The sequence below is a fragment of the Vespula pensylvanica genome, chromosome 15, assembly GCF_014466175.1.
Source record: "Vespula pensylvanica isolate Volc-1 chromosome 15, ASM1446617v1, whole genome shotgun sequence".
NCBI lineage: Eukaryota > Metazoa > Arthropoda > Insecta > Hymenoptera > Vespidae > Vespula > Vespula pensylvanica.
This window is the reverse complement of record NC_057699.1, coordinates 3148512-3166011: the sequence shown is the minus strand read 5'-3', so window position 1 is coordinate 3166011 and position 17500 is coordinate 3148512. Positions and strand designations below refer to the sequence as shown.

Here is a 17500-nt window from a genome sequence, read left to right as displayed (position 1 = left end):
ATGAGTGAAAGGGATTCGTATTATTAAGAAGAAGAAAGATATGAGGAAAGGATAAAAGTGATGAAAAAATAAAGAAAATGATGAAATCGTGAAAATATACATAGACACGCACATACACACATATATAGTACATTTAAGTTTGTTAACGTTATCACAAGTGTCACGATATTACAATATTTTCTAATCATGTCATCACTTAACCCTCCCTCGTTTTGTCTCTTTTATTATTTTCTTTTTTTTGAAATAGAGGACAAGAGCGAGTCTATTCTGACTCTCTCTCTCTCTTTCTCTTGACGACAAAGTCACGTAAAAGTTAGAAGAAAGACAGAGAGAGGAAGAAAGAGAGAGAGAGAGAGAGAGGGCAAATTAAAGGAGATTTACAGCGGGTGCACGATCTCGTCTTATTAACGCTGGACGTGCTTATACATTCGATGAAATATGCTGGTACGTAACGGTCGAGGACTCTAGCTAGGTGAGCGAGCCACGATATCCTGCTGTTTTCGACCGATCCCAAGAAGGATAATAAAGTCGGTCTTTTTAGATATCAATTTGACTGGCACACGTACTTACTTACTTACTTACTTACTTACTTACTTACTTACTTACTTACTTACTTAGTTAGTTACTTACTTACTTGCTTACTTGCTTGCTTATTTACATGCCTATTATTATTTCCCACTGTTTTTCATTTTCATCGGGACATTATGTCAAATTATTTTTTGAGATATTGTTAGATCAACGAAGAGGAATAAGAAGAAGAAGAAAAAACATTATAACTCACAGAGATGCTTCCTTTATCCTTTGCAAAGCGAGGAGGGCTGCAGGGGATGATACGAATACTGGGTCGGGTGGTTCCATCACGCAAACGGATACGTCCCTCTCTCTTTCTCTTTCCCTTTGTCTCTCACGATCGCGATCTCGTTCTCTCTCTCGATCTCGCGTTTCTCTCTCCCTGATCGCGCTCTCCCGTTCCTGTTGTCGTTCCCTCTCGTTCTCGCCAGTCCTTTCTCGCCCTCTTTCCCTTTCTCGTGTCCTCTCTCTTTCCCGATCTCGTTCCTGTTCCCTTTCCCATGCTGCTTCCCCCAAAGATGGCAAGGTTGGCGACACTGTAAACAGAAGAAATCCGTGTCTCGATTTAGGTTGTTAGATCGATAGAAATCATTTTTAGAAGTTCGTTGAAAATAGGAATAGAAAGAAAGACAAAATAAGGAGAAGGAAGAATTGTAATAATTCAAGGCGATTAAATTCGAAAAGATCATAATTTATCCGAAACGATTTAACTTCGTTACTTTTGTACGTGCGATCGATGTCGATGCCGTTCTTTAAAAGATCGTATCGAGGAGGAAAGATCGAAGATCGAAGGTCGAAACTCTCGGGAACGACGGACAACCTTTCGCGGATAAACGGGCTACATAAACGCGGTTCGTTGCGAGGCACACGCAGCAGGTCGCTGACAAGCTTCGAGCAACCGAAGACGTTTCCACAAATCATTCGACAACGAATCACGTAACGCGTCATGATTCTCTCGATAGATACGGTTCTTTTTTCCCTCGTAATTCCGAAGGACTCATCGGAATTTTTAAAAATGTTAGATCGTTCGTTATCTCTCTTTGATATATGTATCTACGTTTTGTTTCTCTCTCTGTTTTTTCTTTTTTCTTTTTCTTTTTTTTACATGTGTATATTCCAATCGTACATTTCTCAGATAGAGTTAAGGGGGACAGGTTAAGCGTTAGAAAAGTATTTAATACCGTGGTACTTAGACTAGCATAAATATCCTATTAATAACCGTCAAGTTTTAAGGATTAAAGTTTTAGCTCGTGCTTAAGGTGTCCGTTTAAATCCATGGTACATTAAAGGAAATCACTTGCGTTAAAGTGGCGCTGTTAACTCAATGCCAATTAGTCGATTCCATGGCCGATAATCGATATTAACGTTTGGCCTGTGCGTCTTAAGTGCAAAGGTCCTTTACCTTAAGGATTTTAGAGCCCTAGAGAATATTATAATCCGTTAAGCATACGAAGAAATTCTTTAGCGACCTTCGACATCAGTGGACTGTTACTTTGAGCTCACCACGGTAGAACGATATCTTCTTGCTTGGTGCTTACAACGTGCGCGTGGTACAAGAGGCATGTTAAACGTCCATGACATTACTGTTACTAATTAATACTCCTGGTCAATAGATTGCCAAGTAGCGTTCATGCTAGGAGAGTTCCGATATGTTAAGCCTTTGCTATTCAGCGAACGATAATCTATTGACGTTCGGAGACTCGCTTTAATTTTAAGTAGACGCGTGCGCCTCTCCGATCTTCGTCCAAGTTCGCGTCCAGGTCCGGTACCTCGTGATCGTTATAAAATTGTAATTTCTAAGGGACTACCTCGTTACGCGCTAATAGTTCTTTCACCATGCTAAATTACTCGAGTATGTAATTAGTAAACACGTAATCGCGGCTATCCTCTATGGGTATTCGTTACTTTGTAATCTTCTAATTTTCTTGCTTGATGAGAGATAAAGAAAAAAAAAAAAAAAAAAGAAAATACACGCGCACAGGCACGAATCTATATATCGTGAATATTTCATTATTATATCGTATTCGTACGTTCGTTGTCGTTACCAAAGGACGACGATTACCGAAGCAGAATCCATAAGATGGCATGTACCGTTGCAATCGGTTTACGAATTAAGTAGTACGCGATACGCTTGACCAGGCTAACGGGATTAAGAGATAATCGATTTGGGAGAGAGGAGCGATCATTTATGGCCGAGTCGAGCATGCGATATTGCGTAACGCGATACTGGCACGCGAGTTTTCCCGTCCGTCGTGAATCAACAGGGTGGAGATTTATGTAAACACGCGAACCGACTCGACGCGAGCACGGACAGACGCACACGGACGCAGAGTTTCGTTTCGACGATGATCGGACCAACGGAGAAGGAAGGAGATAAGGGAGTGTCGAATATGGATGACCAAGAAAAATTTCTCTCGCTAACGGTGCCGAGGAATTTTCAATTACCTATATATTTCATGAATATTTCTTGATACGTTCGAAACGAATTTGTACTTGCAATTAGTCGTTTAATTAATCGATCCTTCGTACACAAGTCGCTCATCCACCTTCGCCATTCATCGTCATCATCACCCTCTCCTCCAGGCATCATCTCGTTAGAGCCATTAACACAACTCTCTCTCTCTCTCTCTCTCTCTCTCTCTCTCTCTCTCTCTCTCTCTCTTTCTGTCTATGACCGAGCACTATGATCTTCGCTATCTAATGGATGTCGGACTCATCCGAAGATTCTGACGGGTCTTCTCTTCTTCCGAAGTTCACATCGTGTCCTCCTTTTTCTTCCGACTCGCCCACGCCAAGAACGAAGTGTACCTCGAGCATTATCGCTAATAACGTGGACTTACTATTCACTATCTCTCTTTCTCTCCTCTCTTCTATCGTTCGCTGTGCCTGACACGGACGTGCTATGATCGAGCGAGCTTAGAGTCAAAGGCCATACGTAATTGATAATGTTAAATGCTGAGGTTAATCCGCCGATTTATGAGCAAAGTATGTAGCGTGGATTTTTCAAATTTACCAATTTGAGGGATAATCGGTTGACGCTAATGGACCGCTGCCAAGGATACCTGCGTGAAGAAACATAGGAAGGAAGGAAGGAAGAAGGAAGAAAAGAAGAAGAAGGAAGCTGTAGGATAAAGGGAGATAAGTGGGTGATCAAGAGAGAGAGAGAGAGAGAGAGAGAGAGAGAGAGAGAGAGAGAGAGAGAAAGGGAAGGATGAAAGCGTACTTTACGTGCTCAATAAGAAATAAAACACATGGCTTAGCTAATCCATGGGAAGAAGAGGATGAACCAAGTGGGAGGAGTTGAACAAAGAGAAAGAGAGAAAGAGAAAGAGAGAGAGAGAGAGAGAGAGAGAGAGAGAGAGAGAGAATGAGTGAGATAGAGAACGAGTCTATATCCGTTCTTAGCTGCGTCGTGCACTTTGACCCCCATGGAGAATATTCGTATCGGTCTGCTAACGGTATGCCAAGCGGAACTATTGTACTCGAAGACGATACACGCTCGATTTAAACTCGCGATTGTAAAGGAGGAACGATGGATTTAAGAAAAATTTTGCAACTCTTCGAAAATAGAAATTAGAAGGTAACCTGTTGCGTTGTATCATCGATTATCGGGGGTATATATTGTAAGGAATCTAAGTCGTTCTTATACGTGACTAGAAAGAAATAAAGAGAGAAAGAAAAGAGATAGATAGAGAGATAGATAGATAGATAGATAGAAAGAGAGAGATAGAGATAGTTTTACGTTCACGTTCTCTCTTCTCTCGTTTCTCCACCTTCGACTCGTCGATACGTGAGCACGAGTAAGCGCACGTTAAGTGGGTGGACGTGCCACCCGTATCGTGGAACTCGTTAGACGTGAGTTTTTAATTAAGTTTCCGGTTTAACGAACAAAATGAGGATTAGTCGGCGATCCGCCTTCTACCAATTAATCCTAGATTATTATTTCTCATCGTGCCGGACCACGGCACGGACCAGGATTTATCGCGCGAAATAACAGGTACCAACCGTGTTATGACTATGACCATGCCGATTTACGTTCTAGTAAGTAATAGATATTTCGATGGATAAAAATTCGTCATTACCGTCGGCTTCTTCTCCTTCTTCTTCTTCTTCTTCTTCTTCTTCTTCTTCTTCTCCTTCTTCTTCTTCTTGTTCTTGTTCTTGTTCTTTCGAAAATTGTGCTTGAAATTAATTAGCAAGCTTGTAGAAGAAGACTTGCCAACGTATTAACGTTGTCTTTTATAATAATTAAAAGCCACCTCTTTTACGTTCCTCGTGTTAATTGCGAGTTATAGCAAAAGCATATATATATATATATATATATATATATACACATATATATATATGTATGTATATATATGTATATATTAAGAAAGCATATATATATGTATATAAGCCTTCCAAGATTTTAATCGTATTCAATATTTTAATGGAAAGTCTTAATTATCATTTTCAATACCAACGTTGCGATACGAAATAAGAAGCTTTTCGAATCGGATCGTATCATCAGGCTCATCGATTCGAAACTACCTAGAGTACCGTTTATGTTTCTTGGAAGAGTTTCGAAGAACGGCGAGTTCTCCTGCGTAATCACAAGGAGGGATCCAGTGTGGGACGATGTTCACTGGTGAGGGCCGAATAAGACGTTAGCATAACTTGCACGGAATTGATCTGCAAGCGGGCATAATAATTCATTCATGGCCCGGGAGGTATCAGGATCGAAGACGTCAAGTAAATTTTTTAAAAACGACGTCGACTGGTTTTTGATCTGTAACTCGATATGTAATTACAGTGTTTTATATATCTACGTTCTATCTATTTTCTTTTCTCTCTCTCTCTCTCTCTCTTTCTCTCTCTCTTTTTTTTTTTTTTTTGGAGGAACATGATTAATAATCTTTCAAGTTTTTATCTTTAAAGGATTCTTTTATGTCATAGCTTGTTCGATGTATTTTTAAACTTTTTTCAGAGTTCCTTTTGAATATAATCGAAATAGAGCAATATATAATTCACATCTTTAGTCCACGAACATTTCGATTTTTGCGAGAGATCGATCGAGTCTAGCTAAGAATATAGATCAGTGTTTCGAGCGGAATAACAGATGATTTCGATGGAAATACATGTTGTTTTATTCGTGTCCGACGTACCGATGGATTAACTTAGCCCGAGTAAAATCGATGTTGGAATTAGAAGTAAGTGGATAAGAAATTCGTTTCGTTTAATTCGTTCGGATAGTATATATATATATATATATATATATATATATATATATAGTTTGAATAAAAAAAAGAGAAGAAAAAAGAGAAACGAATAAATAAAAGTATACGACAGTTGTTGGCGAGTTCAAGGAGGGAGGAGTTGCATTCGATTCGAACATCTCGTCATAGTGCATCTTTGTTGGCAATGTCTTTGCGAAGGAAACACATAGGGTATATAAATTGTCGAAGTGAGGCGGGACACTTGGCGGTTGGTGCCGATACTCGATAAATCTATCCGAGCGTGATAGACGAGCCGAGGTGTGCAGGTTGGCTTTAGCTTGGCATGCCGGTGCATCGTCGTGGTGCATTCGAGAGAGACGGAGAGGAAGAGAGAGAGAGAGAGAGAGAGAGAGAGAGAGAGAGAGAGAGAGGAAGATAGCATGGTCGAGAATGCACGTCTCTTCGTCGGTGCACCTTCACCTGGTAATCGTTTGTAGATGAATCTCACCGCGTGCTGCTGATTCTCTCTTTCTCTTTCTCTCTCTCTCTCTCTTTCTCTCTCTTTCTCTTTATACTTTTTTTCTTATCTCATTTCCCAAAAATAAATGATAGATTTATTTATGGAGAAAGAGAGAGAGATGGTAAGTGTGAAGGATCATCGGTATTATCGAGCTTCTCATAGCTGCTGTTACTTGATATTTATGAATAGTTGTTTAACTTGCACTTGAGTGCAACATTTATGAACATTACTTTTGAATTTCATACTTAGTTATGAGAGAAAGAGAGAGAGAGAGAGAGAGAGAGATAATCAATAATTTCTTAAATCAAATCCGAAGTAATCCTCAGATTTCCGTAATTCCAACCAATGGAATGATAATATCTCGAATACGTATGTCTTTATTAAACGTTCGCTAGATTCAATCGCAGATAAGTAAATAGTTAGATAGGTTTGGCCAACATTCTGGACCAAGTTGCATAACGTAAGCGTTGGTACGCCACGCGGTAGTCTTTAATTGCTGGAACATCGTTATTACAAAGCTTTCGAGTGATCGTACATATGTATTACTTTGCTAGCAGTATATTCAGGAAGATAAGGAGTTACCTGGCACGCACCTGCATACGTACGAATTTAAACGGACACCCACGGCATTAAATAATCGTGTCGTTCCCTTTACATATATATATATTTATTTATTTATTTATTTATTTATACACATACATACATATATACATATATATGTATATCTATCTATTTCTCTTTGTATATATATGTATATATATGTATACATATATGTACATATGTGTACACGCGAGCACGATCGAGATACGACCGAGAACGTTCGCGTCTATGTAGATATACCTTCTCTCGTATCGTTCGCACACTAATCTTCGGGATAATGTATTCTGCGGCTCGAAGATACGGCCTTACCGCCGTGCGGCCGATCGCATTGCACTAGTACCGCAACAACATATCGTACGGGTTGCGGAACGAAGGTCGAAGTGGATTATTGCTTAAATCTCGATATTATGCGGAGAATATAATTTTATAATAATCCCTTCTTTTTTCGTTGGAATTGATTTTTCAATCAAACTTGATTTTAGTTTAGAATTTAGGATTTCGGATTTCGTTACTAGGACAAAGTAGATGTGGACGGACACAGTTCGGATGGGGTGAAATGGTTAATTAATTACCCATCGTCCATATTGCACACCTCGTTAGTCTGTGACCGGGTGGAATATCTCGAGCACGTCGAGGAGCACGACCGATCGCGTAATCGGCCTCTCCTCCGTGTTCCATAAATGGTTAGGAGTAACGAGAAAAAGCGAGGGACACTCGGTTGACATAGGCCTACTACTACTACTACTACTACTGCTACTATTACTATTGCTATTGCTATTACTATTACTATTACTATTGCTACGACTACAACTATTACACTACTGCTACTACTACTATTACTACTACTACTACTACTAGTACTATTACTATCACGGTTCGTTTTAGTCGCGACAAATTCATTCGTCTCGAAAATCTTCGAGCTCGCATTTATCTTATTTAACGAGCTTAGAAAAGTAAAGTATAATATCTTACAATAAAAAAAAAAAAAAAAAAAAAAAAAAATGGACGAACGCGTTAGACAAAGGAACGTTTTAGCAACTACATTATTTGATACTTTTCAATATATACATATATATATATATATATATATATATATTCCATTTATGATAAGAAATTTATTTCGTTTTAGACTATTCTAACGAACCTTACACGATCGACTAGGATAAATGATTTTTTTCTTCGATAGTTCTCGTATAGGAACTACTTCGTATCTCGATCGAAGGGAGCGAGAGAAGGTGGACTAATCTAGTTACGATGTCAGATCGATATTTTAGTAAACCATTTAATGAAGCACGGAAACGGTACGGTTAACGTAGCTAACTCCAACCAGCCACGTATACTTCTACTTTTGGAGATAATGGCAGTTCCTGTCCATTGCCGGACCCAGAAGCTCGTTATTTCCCTCTAGAATTGCTACCTTAGCCATTGCCGTTCGATACCACTTTGGCGTTATTGCCCGGTGTCCGATCAAGATGGACCGTTTCTATTACCACGTCTCGTACACTCGACAACGTCTCCCCGTTCGTACTCTTCTTGTTTTTGAAACTCAAAAATGGCTCGCCGCTTACGTTTTCCGATATTATTTTCTTTTTATTTTAATAACATAACATTTACGTCGAAGTATATTAAGAATCCTCAAGGATCATCCTTTGAATTTATCGTGCGCGTTGAACTTTATCGAATACCTTAGAAAATTTATTCCAGAAAAGACATTAGCAAATTCTTAATGCACCTTTTCCTTTGTTGCACTTCGATTTGCATTATAATGCGATACTCGAGTGTAATACTTGTTCGATGCCACCGTTCGAACGCATACTCGACGTGAAGTACTCAACAATTATGTAAATTCGTACCGTCATAATATGAGAGTTAAATATACATACAGAAAGAGAAAGAGATAGATAGATAGATAGAGAGAGAGAGAGAGAGAGAGAGAGAGAGAGAGAGAGAGAACAAGAGAAAGAGAGAGTGCATCGAACGATTATCGAAACGTCAGATAGGCGAGTCACAGGTGTTGAATCAAAATTATTCTTCGAGGCACATTTTGATCGTCTAAAAAAACGACAGGCACAAAGATAAAGACCTTAACCAAGGTACAGTAGTATATCCTAGCGAGAAAGGATCCTTTCCTTCCGCGATTCGAACTTTCACATCGTACGAGAGTGGAATCGTGCTACAGGTGTGCGGGGTCGTCGAATGCCGTTGGAGTTTTACGAGGTTAATGTGCAAAGGCATCGTCGTAGTCGTCGTAGTCGTCGTCGTCGTCGTCGTCGTCGTCGACGTCGTAGCGCCGGTACATTTACCTATTTGCGTGTGTTTATATATATATAAGAAACACATACATATACATAAAATGTACATAGATATCAGAAGCAAAGGGGAAATAGACGGTCAGACGAAGAGAGAGACAGGTGGAAGAACTATATACGTAGAGTCGAGTCGACGTTTAAACACGGTAACGTTAACGTCGTGATGAATTATACTGCTCGATAAGGTCGTGTGCGTTAATTTATTATCCATGTAATCTCCGTCCTTTTCCAGCACGCCTTCTTCTCTTTACCGGCGAGAAATTGAAAGAGAAAAATTGTTCGAAGTTGGTTTGCTGCTTTGGGGGATGCTGCTTGGCATCGGACGACGAGACAGAGAGTGAAAGAATGAAGATGAACGAAGAAGAAGAGAGGTAGACGAAGAAGAAGAGGAAGAAGGGAAGAGGAGAGAAGGTCGCATGGAAAAATGTCTAATTTATTGGCCAACCGTTGAAGAACTCGTACGGGCTCCCTACGTATACATACTCAGCGCGTGCTCGTTCCTTTTTGTTGTTAGAAATACGCAGGTGAAACAGGCTTGGCTCTTTCTTGCGAAGGTTAAACACCTGCGACAATGCTTCTCGACGCCCTGAACTTCGATGTCGTGACCTTTTCTTCCTCCGGCCCACCGATCCACGATCCACACTAGTCGTCTGTCTATGTATGTATCCTTTTATAGGTGTGTCGAAACGATGCCTTTCATCGACTTGATATCGGATACTTTGCTAGATACACACATATATATATATATACGTAATAGCTAACCGTATGTTAATCGAAGGTTATACTTTGTTAAAGAAACATTTATCGATCGTACTCGAAAAGTAAATCTAGCATCTATAGATTAGAATTATTAACGTAATACCGAAGGCATAGAGAGAAAGACGGAAAAAATACAAAAGGGAAAAGTCATTAATTACGTTACTACTAGTAAGAGATAAGATTGATTTAGAAAGGATCTACGAACTGAGAGAAAGAACGTGCGATTTTCTTTATCTTAATTTCTTTTTTCGAAAAACTTCTTTCGTGGCATTGACGAGACGAGTCGATTAAGAAAGTAGTATAAATCCGTGATTAAAAAGACATAGGTTATATCCTCTTAGAGTTAGCCGTGGAAAAGAATCCTCGTTTCCAGGCTCACACAAGATCGGTGTGTACATACGCGGTATCCCTTTCATTGGATCCTTCATTATACTCACTTATAGTACTCGCTTATAGCGCTACGTAATCTCGGTCGCATCTCTGATTTCAATCTATGCACTTACAACGCTCAGCACGCGAACGATCTACAAATCAGGCCTTAGCTATTTCTTTTCATTTTTTCTCTTTCTCGCGTGTATTCTCGGCTTCTCTTTCTACGCACGCGTTGCGTAATTTGCGTGAGTTATTGGCTCGTGGTAGGTCCAGTTCTCGATCCTGGTATCGGGAGCATTCGCAGGACAAACAGGTAAAGAGAACGAAAGGAAGTCGAGGGGGATCCTTTCTCAAGAGTTTAGAATCTAATGTAGGTGAGAGAGAGAGAGAGAGAGAGAGAGAGAGAGAGAGAGAGAGAGAGAGAGAGAGAGAAGAAGTGGAGGAAGTGGAAAGAGAAAAAGGACAGAAGGATTTTCTTTTTTCTTCCATTCCTCCTTTTTTTTCTTTTTTTTTCGGCGAAATTCTGTAACATTCGATTTTCCATATCGAGAACGAAACGAGACCGTACGATATATTTCGAAACGATCACTTAACGATATTCGGCTTATTTTTTTGTCCTCTCTTTTTTTTTTCTTTTTCTACTTATTTTTTTCTCCTTTTTCTTTCTCTTTCTTTGCCTCTTTCTTTTTCTCTTTCTTTAACTTCAATCCTTCACTTCTATTCCTTCTCCAGGGATAACACAGATCCGATCGGAATCGCACGGCTCCCACGAGACGCCTCCTGTGTATACGATTAACCGTAAACGGATAAATATTATGGCTGAGTAGGGTTTGCTGCTCGCGGAGCAAACAGACGCGGTCACGGGAAATTAATTAATTATCGCAAAGCGGACGAGTGCCGATTGCCGTTGCAAAAGAGCCATACACTCGTCAAAGGAATGCACGAGCGACGCACTATTATCCGAGACACGCTACCGTGTCTTTCGTGAATTTCTTAAGATTCGAGAAGGAATCGATTCCGCATGAAAATGCCGATTTAGAAAGGTAAGCCGTGTTTCTCTTGATCGCGTTAGAGATTTGTCGATGGCGAGGCATATACGATTGCGATTTTCAATTCAACTAGTATACAGGGAATTATCGGTCTCGTTAAATTCTATAACGTTCGTATATTTCCTACAGGCAAATCGGGAGTCTTCAATAATAATATCGACATATCGAAACTCTGATCGTTTCGATCTATGAGAGAGCTTGTCCTTCGAGGATTACGGTACGTTGAAGTATGAGGAGGGAGGGAGAGAGAGAGAGAGAGAGAGACAGAGAACAATGCAAGGCGATGCGATAATCATATTGCACAAGGTAGTTTGTCTCGCTCAAGGCTAGTGCGTTTCCAGTGGAATGAGATTATTTCCCGCAAAAGGTAATAATCGACAGAAACGTAGTCCGGAGCTAACCCGTGAGCTTCCCACGTTACGAGATTTATTAAATTCCCTAGCGAGAGAGATGCAATAAAAAGAAAAGAAAGAGATGATAAAAATGGAAAAAGAAAAAAACAAGGAGAAGAAGAAGAAAAAAGGGGATACACGCGCTTATAGTAGTCCCATCGCTTTTACATACATCGCTAAGCAAAACGTCGAGATCTCACGAACATCCAAGAGACGTTGTTTGCAACCACGAAAATACCATAAATCACGCTCACGGTCTAACCTTTTTTATTCATGCTAATGGAGCAAACCGTTCGTTAAATTTCACGATTCGCGCGTTAGACGAGATTCTCTAACGGATAATGTCCTTTACTTCGTTTATTACGCTCTTATCGAGATCCTCGTTGACTAGGAGAATGAGAGCGTTAGGTGCGAAACGAAGAATTAACTTCGTTGCACCTTGTATAGGGTACCTTATGGCTTTAGTTAACTTTCGGACAAACCTAAAGGCCAATTTTCTACTCTACTCTACCAGTTTAGAAGCAACGACGTTTTACGAGATAAACGATTCTTGATATTTAACGAGACGAGTTCGGAGCTTCGAGTTTGAGTTCTCCTTAGTAGTCAAGTGAAAGCAAATAACGAGGTTAGAAAAAAGTATGTACACCGAAAGTGGGGTACGGATTTGACGATGCAATTTGGGCCACAGCAAATTATCTTCCCTCTCTCTCTCTCTCTCTCTCTCTCTCTCTCTCTATCCATCTATCTATCCGTCTATCTTTTTCTATTTTAGTAATACTCGTCAAAGTAATAGATCCAATTTAAGACGCAATCTCGAGGCCCACGACGACGAGATTCTCCTCATTTTGCTTGAAACTGCATTCGATCTCTACATTCGTCCCTCTACGTTCGCAATGCTTCCTCACTGGGTTCCTTTACCAATAACCCAATCCAGCTTTGCGACGACTCCCCAGACACGATTTGTCAATCGACTCGGCGGACTCCATTACATCGTAAACTCGACGAAAGTTACATCGACGAGAATAACCAAAGAGATTGTGGAGCAGAATTTCAATGAAAGATAAAAAGAAAAAAACACGAGGAAAAAGAAAAAAACAAACAAACAAACAAAATTAACAGAATAACAGAATTGACGGTGCACGGAATTTGAGATAAAAACGAACGAAACCGATCGTTCTAATTTCGCTTTTTTACTTTTATTTATTTTTTTTTAATTTATTAAAAAACATTGGTATTATATCGGTGTCGTAAAATATTACCTATCTAATCAAACAATCGTAAAAGATATTAAACAAGATCGATGATAATGAATCATGCATTCCTGTCTCTACACTCATGTCTTCTTCCTTTCTCTATCTTTCGGAGAATAAGAAAGGAGAGGTCCAACAATGGGTACATTATCTAAACGTTTATTACGTAGCTAGTTTCTCGCACGATGAATACTTTCCCACGGTTGATCGTCCTCTTAAAGAATGCGTCCTCCCTCGTAACGGGGTGTTCCATCTGAGATCTCCAACACCTTCGATCTTTTTGATATTTTCGAAACGTTTATGAATTCAATATTTTTATTTGTTTATTATTTCAATGATGAATTTTGTATATATATATATATATATATGTGTGTATGTGCTCATACGTAATCCAGCTGATCGTCTTTTCTAAGCAAAGGCGGCTGCAAAGAGATCGAAAGTGGAGCATTGTCAGTGACTCTCAACTACGCGCTTTTTCCAATCTCGATATTCGTCTAGTTTCATAATTTTCATATCCAAAGATAACGTCATCGAGTATATTCGTGAAAGTGTAAGAAATCAAATATGAATTTATCGCACTTCCAATCCGATTTTTATTCCATAGTATTTGCCAATAAGTATCGCTTTTTATGATATTCGAAAATGGGAAGGTTTAACAAGCGATTTTCTACGAAGGGTTTCTCTACTGTTCGAAGGATCGAGAGTGAACGGCGAGCGTGCGATCAGAAGGATCGTCCTTGAGAGGAGGTACAAGTCCGTTTTTAAGATCGTCTGGGAAGAAGTCGATATTGCGAGATCAAAAACCATTCGTCTTTACTTGGACGAGAGGGTATTAACAAAGAAAGAGAGAGAGAGAGAGAGAGAGAGAGAGAGAGAGAGAGAGAGAGAGCATGAGAAATATGCAGAAATCATCGTCATCGTCATCGTCATTATCATTATTATCATTATCATTATCGTCATCTTCATCATCATCATTATTATTATTACTATTATTATTACCATTTTATTATATATTTTCTGGTGGATGGAGTACATAAATCATTTTTATAAATTTCGATTGTATATTATCGTAAAGAAACAACATGAGATAAAGATAGGAAGGAACACTCGTAAAACGATCGAAACTTGCGAAATCAATCCGTCAAAGTAGAACATTCGCGTTGATAGAGATGGTTGGTAGGAAAAAGTAGGTCACAATGAAAGGTTTTTAATTACGTTCCCGATGGACTTAGAAAAGAAATCAAATAAAGAGAGCAAGGAGAGGTTTCTGACAGGACGGACGTCCATCATCTCGTCGTATTCTTAATGCATATAAAACCGATCCCTCTTACTTCGTAAACGTTCGCACGTTCTCGTGGAGAGAGACGACGACATAGTCGTCGTTGTCGTCGTCGTCGTCGTCGTCGTCGTCGTCGTCGTCGTCGTTGTAAGAAGAAGTGAAGGTAACTGCTCTCGAGCATCGACGACGATCGTGCAAAAAGTCTTGGAGTCAATTTGTCGTCGAGTCGATTGACTTTCGATCTCGAGTGAACGCGAGAGATATCGAGGATGATTTTAAGGATGCCGGGATTACAAGAGACGTCTCGTTCTGTAATCTTTTCTGATTATATATTTATATATTTATATATATATATATATATATCATATGTATGTATATATAAATATGGATAGATAAATAGATAGATATATAGATAGACAGATGAATAGATAGATAGAAGAATTCTATCGGTAAGGTGTCCGTGATCAGTGACGTTATTTCTTGAATTCTCACGGCGCGGCGCGTGGATTCGAAAGTAGCGATCTCTGTGTATGTTTATACCGTTTTATACCGTCGCGAAGGGAATAGCGATGTTTAAGAAAGGCAAAAGTGTTCCTCCGACTTGCGAAATCGGATCGCCTTCGATTTACTCGAGCGAACAGGTACCTACCTACGTTGCCATACGTTTCAGATGCAAATGCAAGGTGCGGAGAATAGTCCGCGCGTGCTGATTCTCTTTCTCTTTATCTAACTTCATTTCTTCCTTTTCTTTTCTTTACTTCCTTCTCTATTTATTCGTTTGTGTTTATAGAACGTATTTTAAGATTTTCGTCGTCTACCATCGCCTCGTCGAAGACACGTTTTTGTTGCATCGCATAGAGAAGACAGAGAGATACTTACTGAACTGAGTTCTGAGTTCCATTGTTTGTTACACTGTTTGTTTCTCTGCGAAACTGCGCGAATCACGTTTTTCCGTGATTCGATCCGGTAAGATGTAAGCTAGGACGTGTGCACATGTCTAGATGTTCGGTGGCTTATCGTCGACGAGACAGCACGAGTCCCGTATCTTCGAGATCGATCGTCGCGCAACGAGTCTACCATGTTAAACCCTCCGATACAGAGTAGACCAAGTAAAAGCGAGAGAATAAATTCGATCCTAATATATAAGACTTTTTATTTATGATTCTGACAGAAATTTAGTAGAATAATCTTTGGTATTCTTCTTCTTCCTTTCTTTTCTTTTCTATCTTTTTCTTTTAATGCGTCATGCGAATCGAGAATTATCGCACGTCGTGAAAATTTAATGCGTCTACTTTCTCGACGATGATTTTAATTCGATTCGAGACAAGTAAAAAAGAAAAGAAAATACTTTCAAGAGAAGTCTGCAATGTAAGAGGAAGAGAAACAGAGAGAGAGAGAGAGAGAGAGAGAGAGAGAGAGATAAATAGAAAGAGAGAAAGGGAGAGAGAAAGAGAGAAAGAGTCTGTTCGAGACTCGTCCTTATCAGAAACACTTGTAAATGCCAATTTAGCATGGAATCTCGCGCATTTGTTTATCTTTTCGAGAGAATATATCGTTTTGCGAGTTAGGGGAAATAAAAAGTATGACAGAGAGAGGGAGAGAGAGGGGGAGAGAGAGAGAGAGAGAGAGAGAGAGAGAGACATAACAGATGCTCGTATAAGGGACGTAGAGAATTTTCTTATCTCTTGGCGAACACGTGTATAATTATCGTCATTCAATTAAACCCACTCCAGATTCGGAATTGCCGAGTCGTAAAAAATTTGTTACTTTCTTTTGGTGCGTTTTGATTTTTTTCATTTTCATTTTTTTTTTCCATTGCGTTCATCCTCTTCTTAGTTAATCAATATTTTGATGACATCGATCCTTCGCGTGTATCATACGCATGAAAATAAAAAACGTCGTTCATAGATGAATCATAGATACATATCATATTGCGAACGACAGGCAATGTTTACATTCTCGCGACGCGTTCATACACATTTGCCCTCTCGTACCCTTCACGTACGCACGAAGACACTCTCACGTTCGTTTCAAGAACGTTAACAACGTATTCAAGTTCAGTTTCATTTAGTACTTCTTACGATACAGTTGAGTCATCGTTTCCGATCTTTATTCTCGTAAGATCTACGTATATATTATCTGCGTATATACGTAATTTGTAGTGTAAAATTAATTACAAAGTATTCGATCGCTGAAGTATTTAACGACGATGGTTAATTGTTTATGCGACATCGTTCGAATTATTTCATAATTCTCGACGCGTAGATATCCAATGTATATACGATAATTGTTACATAAGTATGCAAACTGTATCTCGAATCGAGTCTTCGGTCATCGTATATACATCTTGATTTTAATTTCCTGTCGGTTAGATCGTCCTATTTCTCTCTTTTTGTTAGTTACGGCATTTAATCGTGGTGCGGTAATGCGATCGATTGAGAACAGTAGAAACTGAGCCGGATCGAGATCGATTTAACGGCACAGGTGATCCACGATGTCTACGATGCACCGCTAAAGAAGAAGATGAAGATGAAGATGAAGATGAGGAAGGAGAAGGAGAGGAGAAGGAGACGAAGAGCAACGAGGGGAAGGGGATAAAAGAAAAATCAGTCGCAATCTACATACATCGCGGGGTCATATTAGAAGTAACGAGAAAGCGGGTCGGGAGCCACGCGCAATTTACGAGCAATAAGCGAGCCTCCTGGATCTTGCTGGTAGAAAAAGATTGAGAGAGAGAGAGAGAGAGAGAGAGAGAGAGAGAGAGAGAGAGAGAGAAATAGAGAGAGGAGACGTCGTTAGGATCGGAATATGCACGGCCACGACCTCGGTGAGCTCGAAGTCGGTTCACCTTTTCTCGACGACTCTTCATCCTTCGTGGCTCGACCCACTCTCTTCTTCTTCTCTATCTTCAAGTGCACCTTCACCGACGACGCGTGTGTATAAGCTTTTGCGCACCGATTTACTAGCCGCCTCGTCGGTCGATTTCTCGGAAGCTGGACCTCGAGAAGATGACGCGTTAAAGCTAAGCGAAGATTCGCCAGAACTCGTAGTGCGAGTCGTTCCCCATTGTGTTGACTGATTACAGAAGCGAAGAGAGAACTCTTTCGACATTACTTAGGTACTTTCTTAATGTTCCAAAGCGAATAAATATTTCGTGAGAGAGAGAGAGAGAGAGAGAGAGAGAGAGAGAGAGAGAGAGAGAGAG

At 39.8% G+C, this 17500-nt stretch overlaps 1 protein-coding gene and 1 long non-coding RNA gene across 7 annotated transcripts in view; one reads left to right on the top strand and one right to left on the bottom strand.

Annotated features, from left to right (window-relative positions):
* LOC122634615 overlaps positions 1-9919 on the top strand; it is a 34594-nt gene extending 24675 nt beyond the window's left edge. Inside the window, exon 4 of the long non-coding RNA XR_006328439.1 lies at positions 9427-9919. This is a non-coding gene — a long non-coding RNA (uncharacterized LOC122634615). The remainder of the gene's footprint in view (positions 1-9426) is intronic.
* LOC122634614 (Krueppel-like factor 3) overlaps positions 1-17500 on the bottom strand; it is a 244337-nt gene that overhangs the window by 10463 nt on the left and 216374 nt on the right. For all 6 annotated transcript variants that reach the window (XM_043823717.1, XM_043823716.1, XM_043823718.1 and 3 more), the window contains one exon: positions 782-1106. In XM_043823717.1, the coding sequence (XP_043679652.1) occupies positions 782-1106 (325 nt within the window). The remainder of the gene's footprint in view (positions 1-781; positions 1107-17500) is intronic.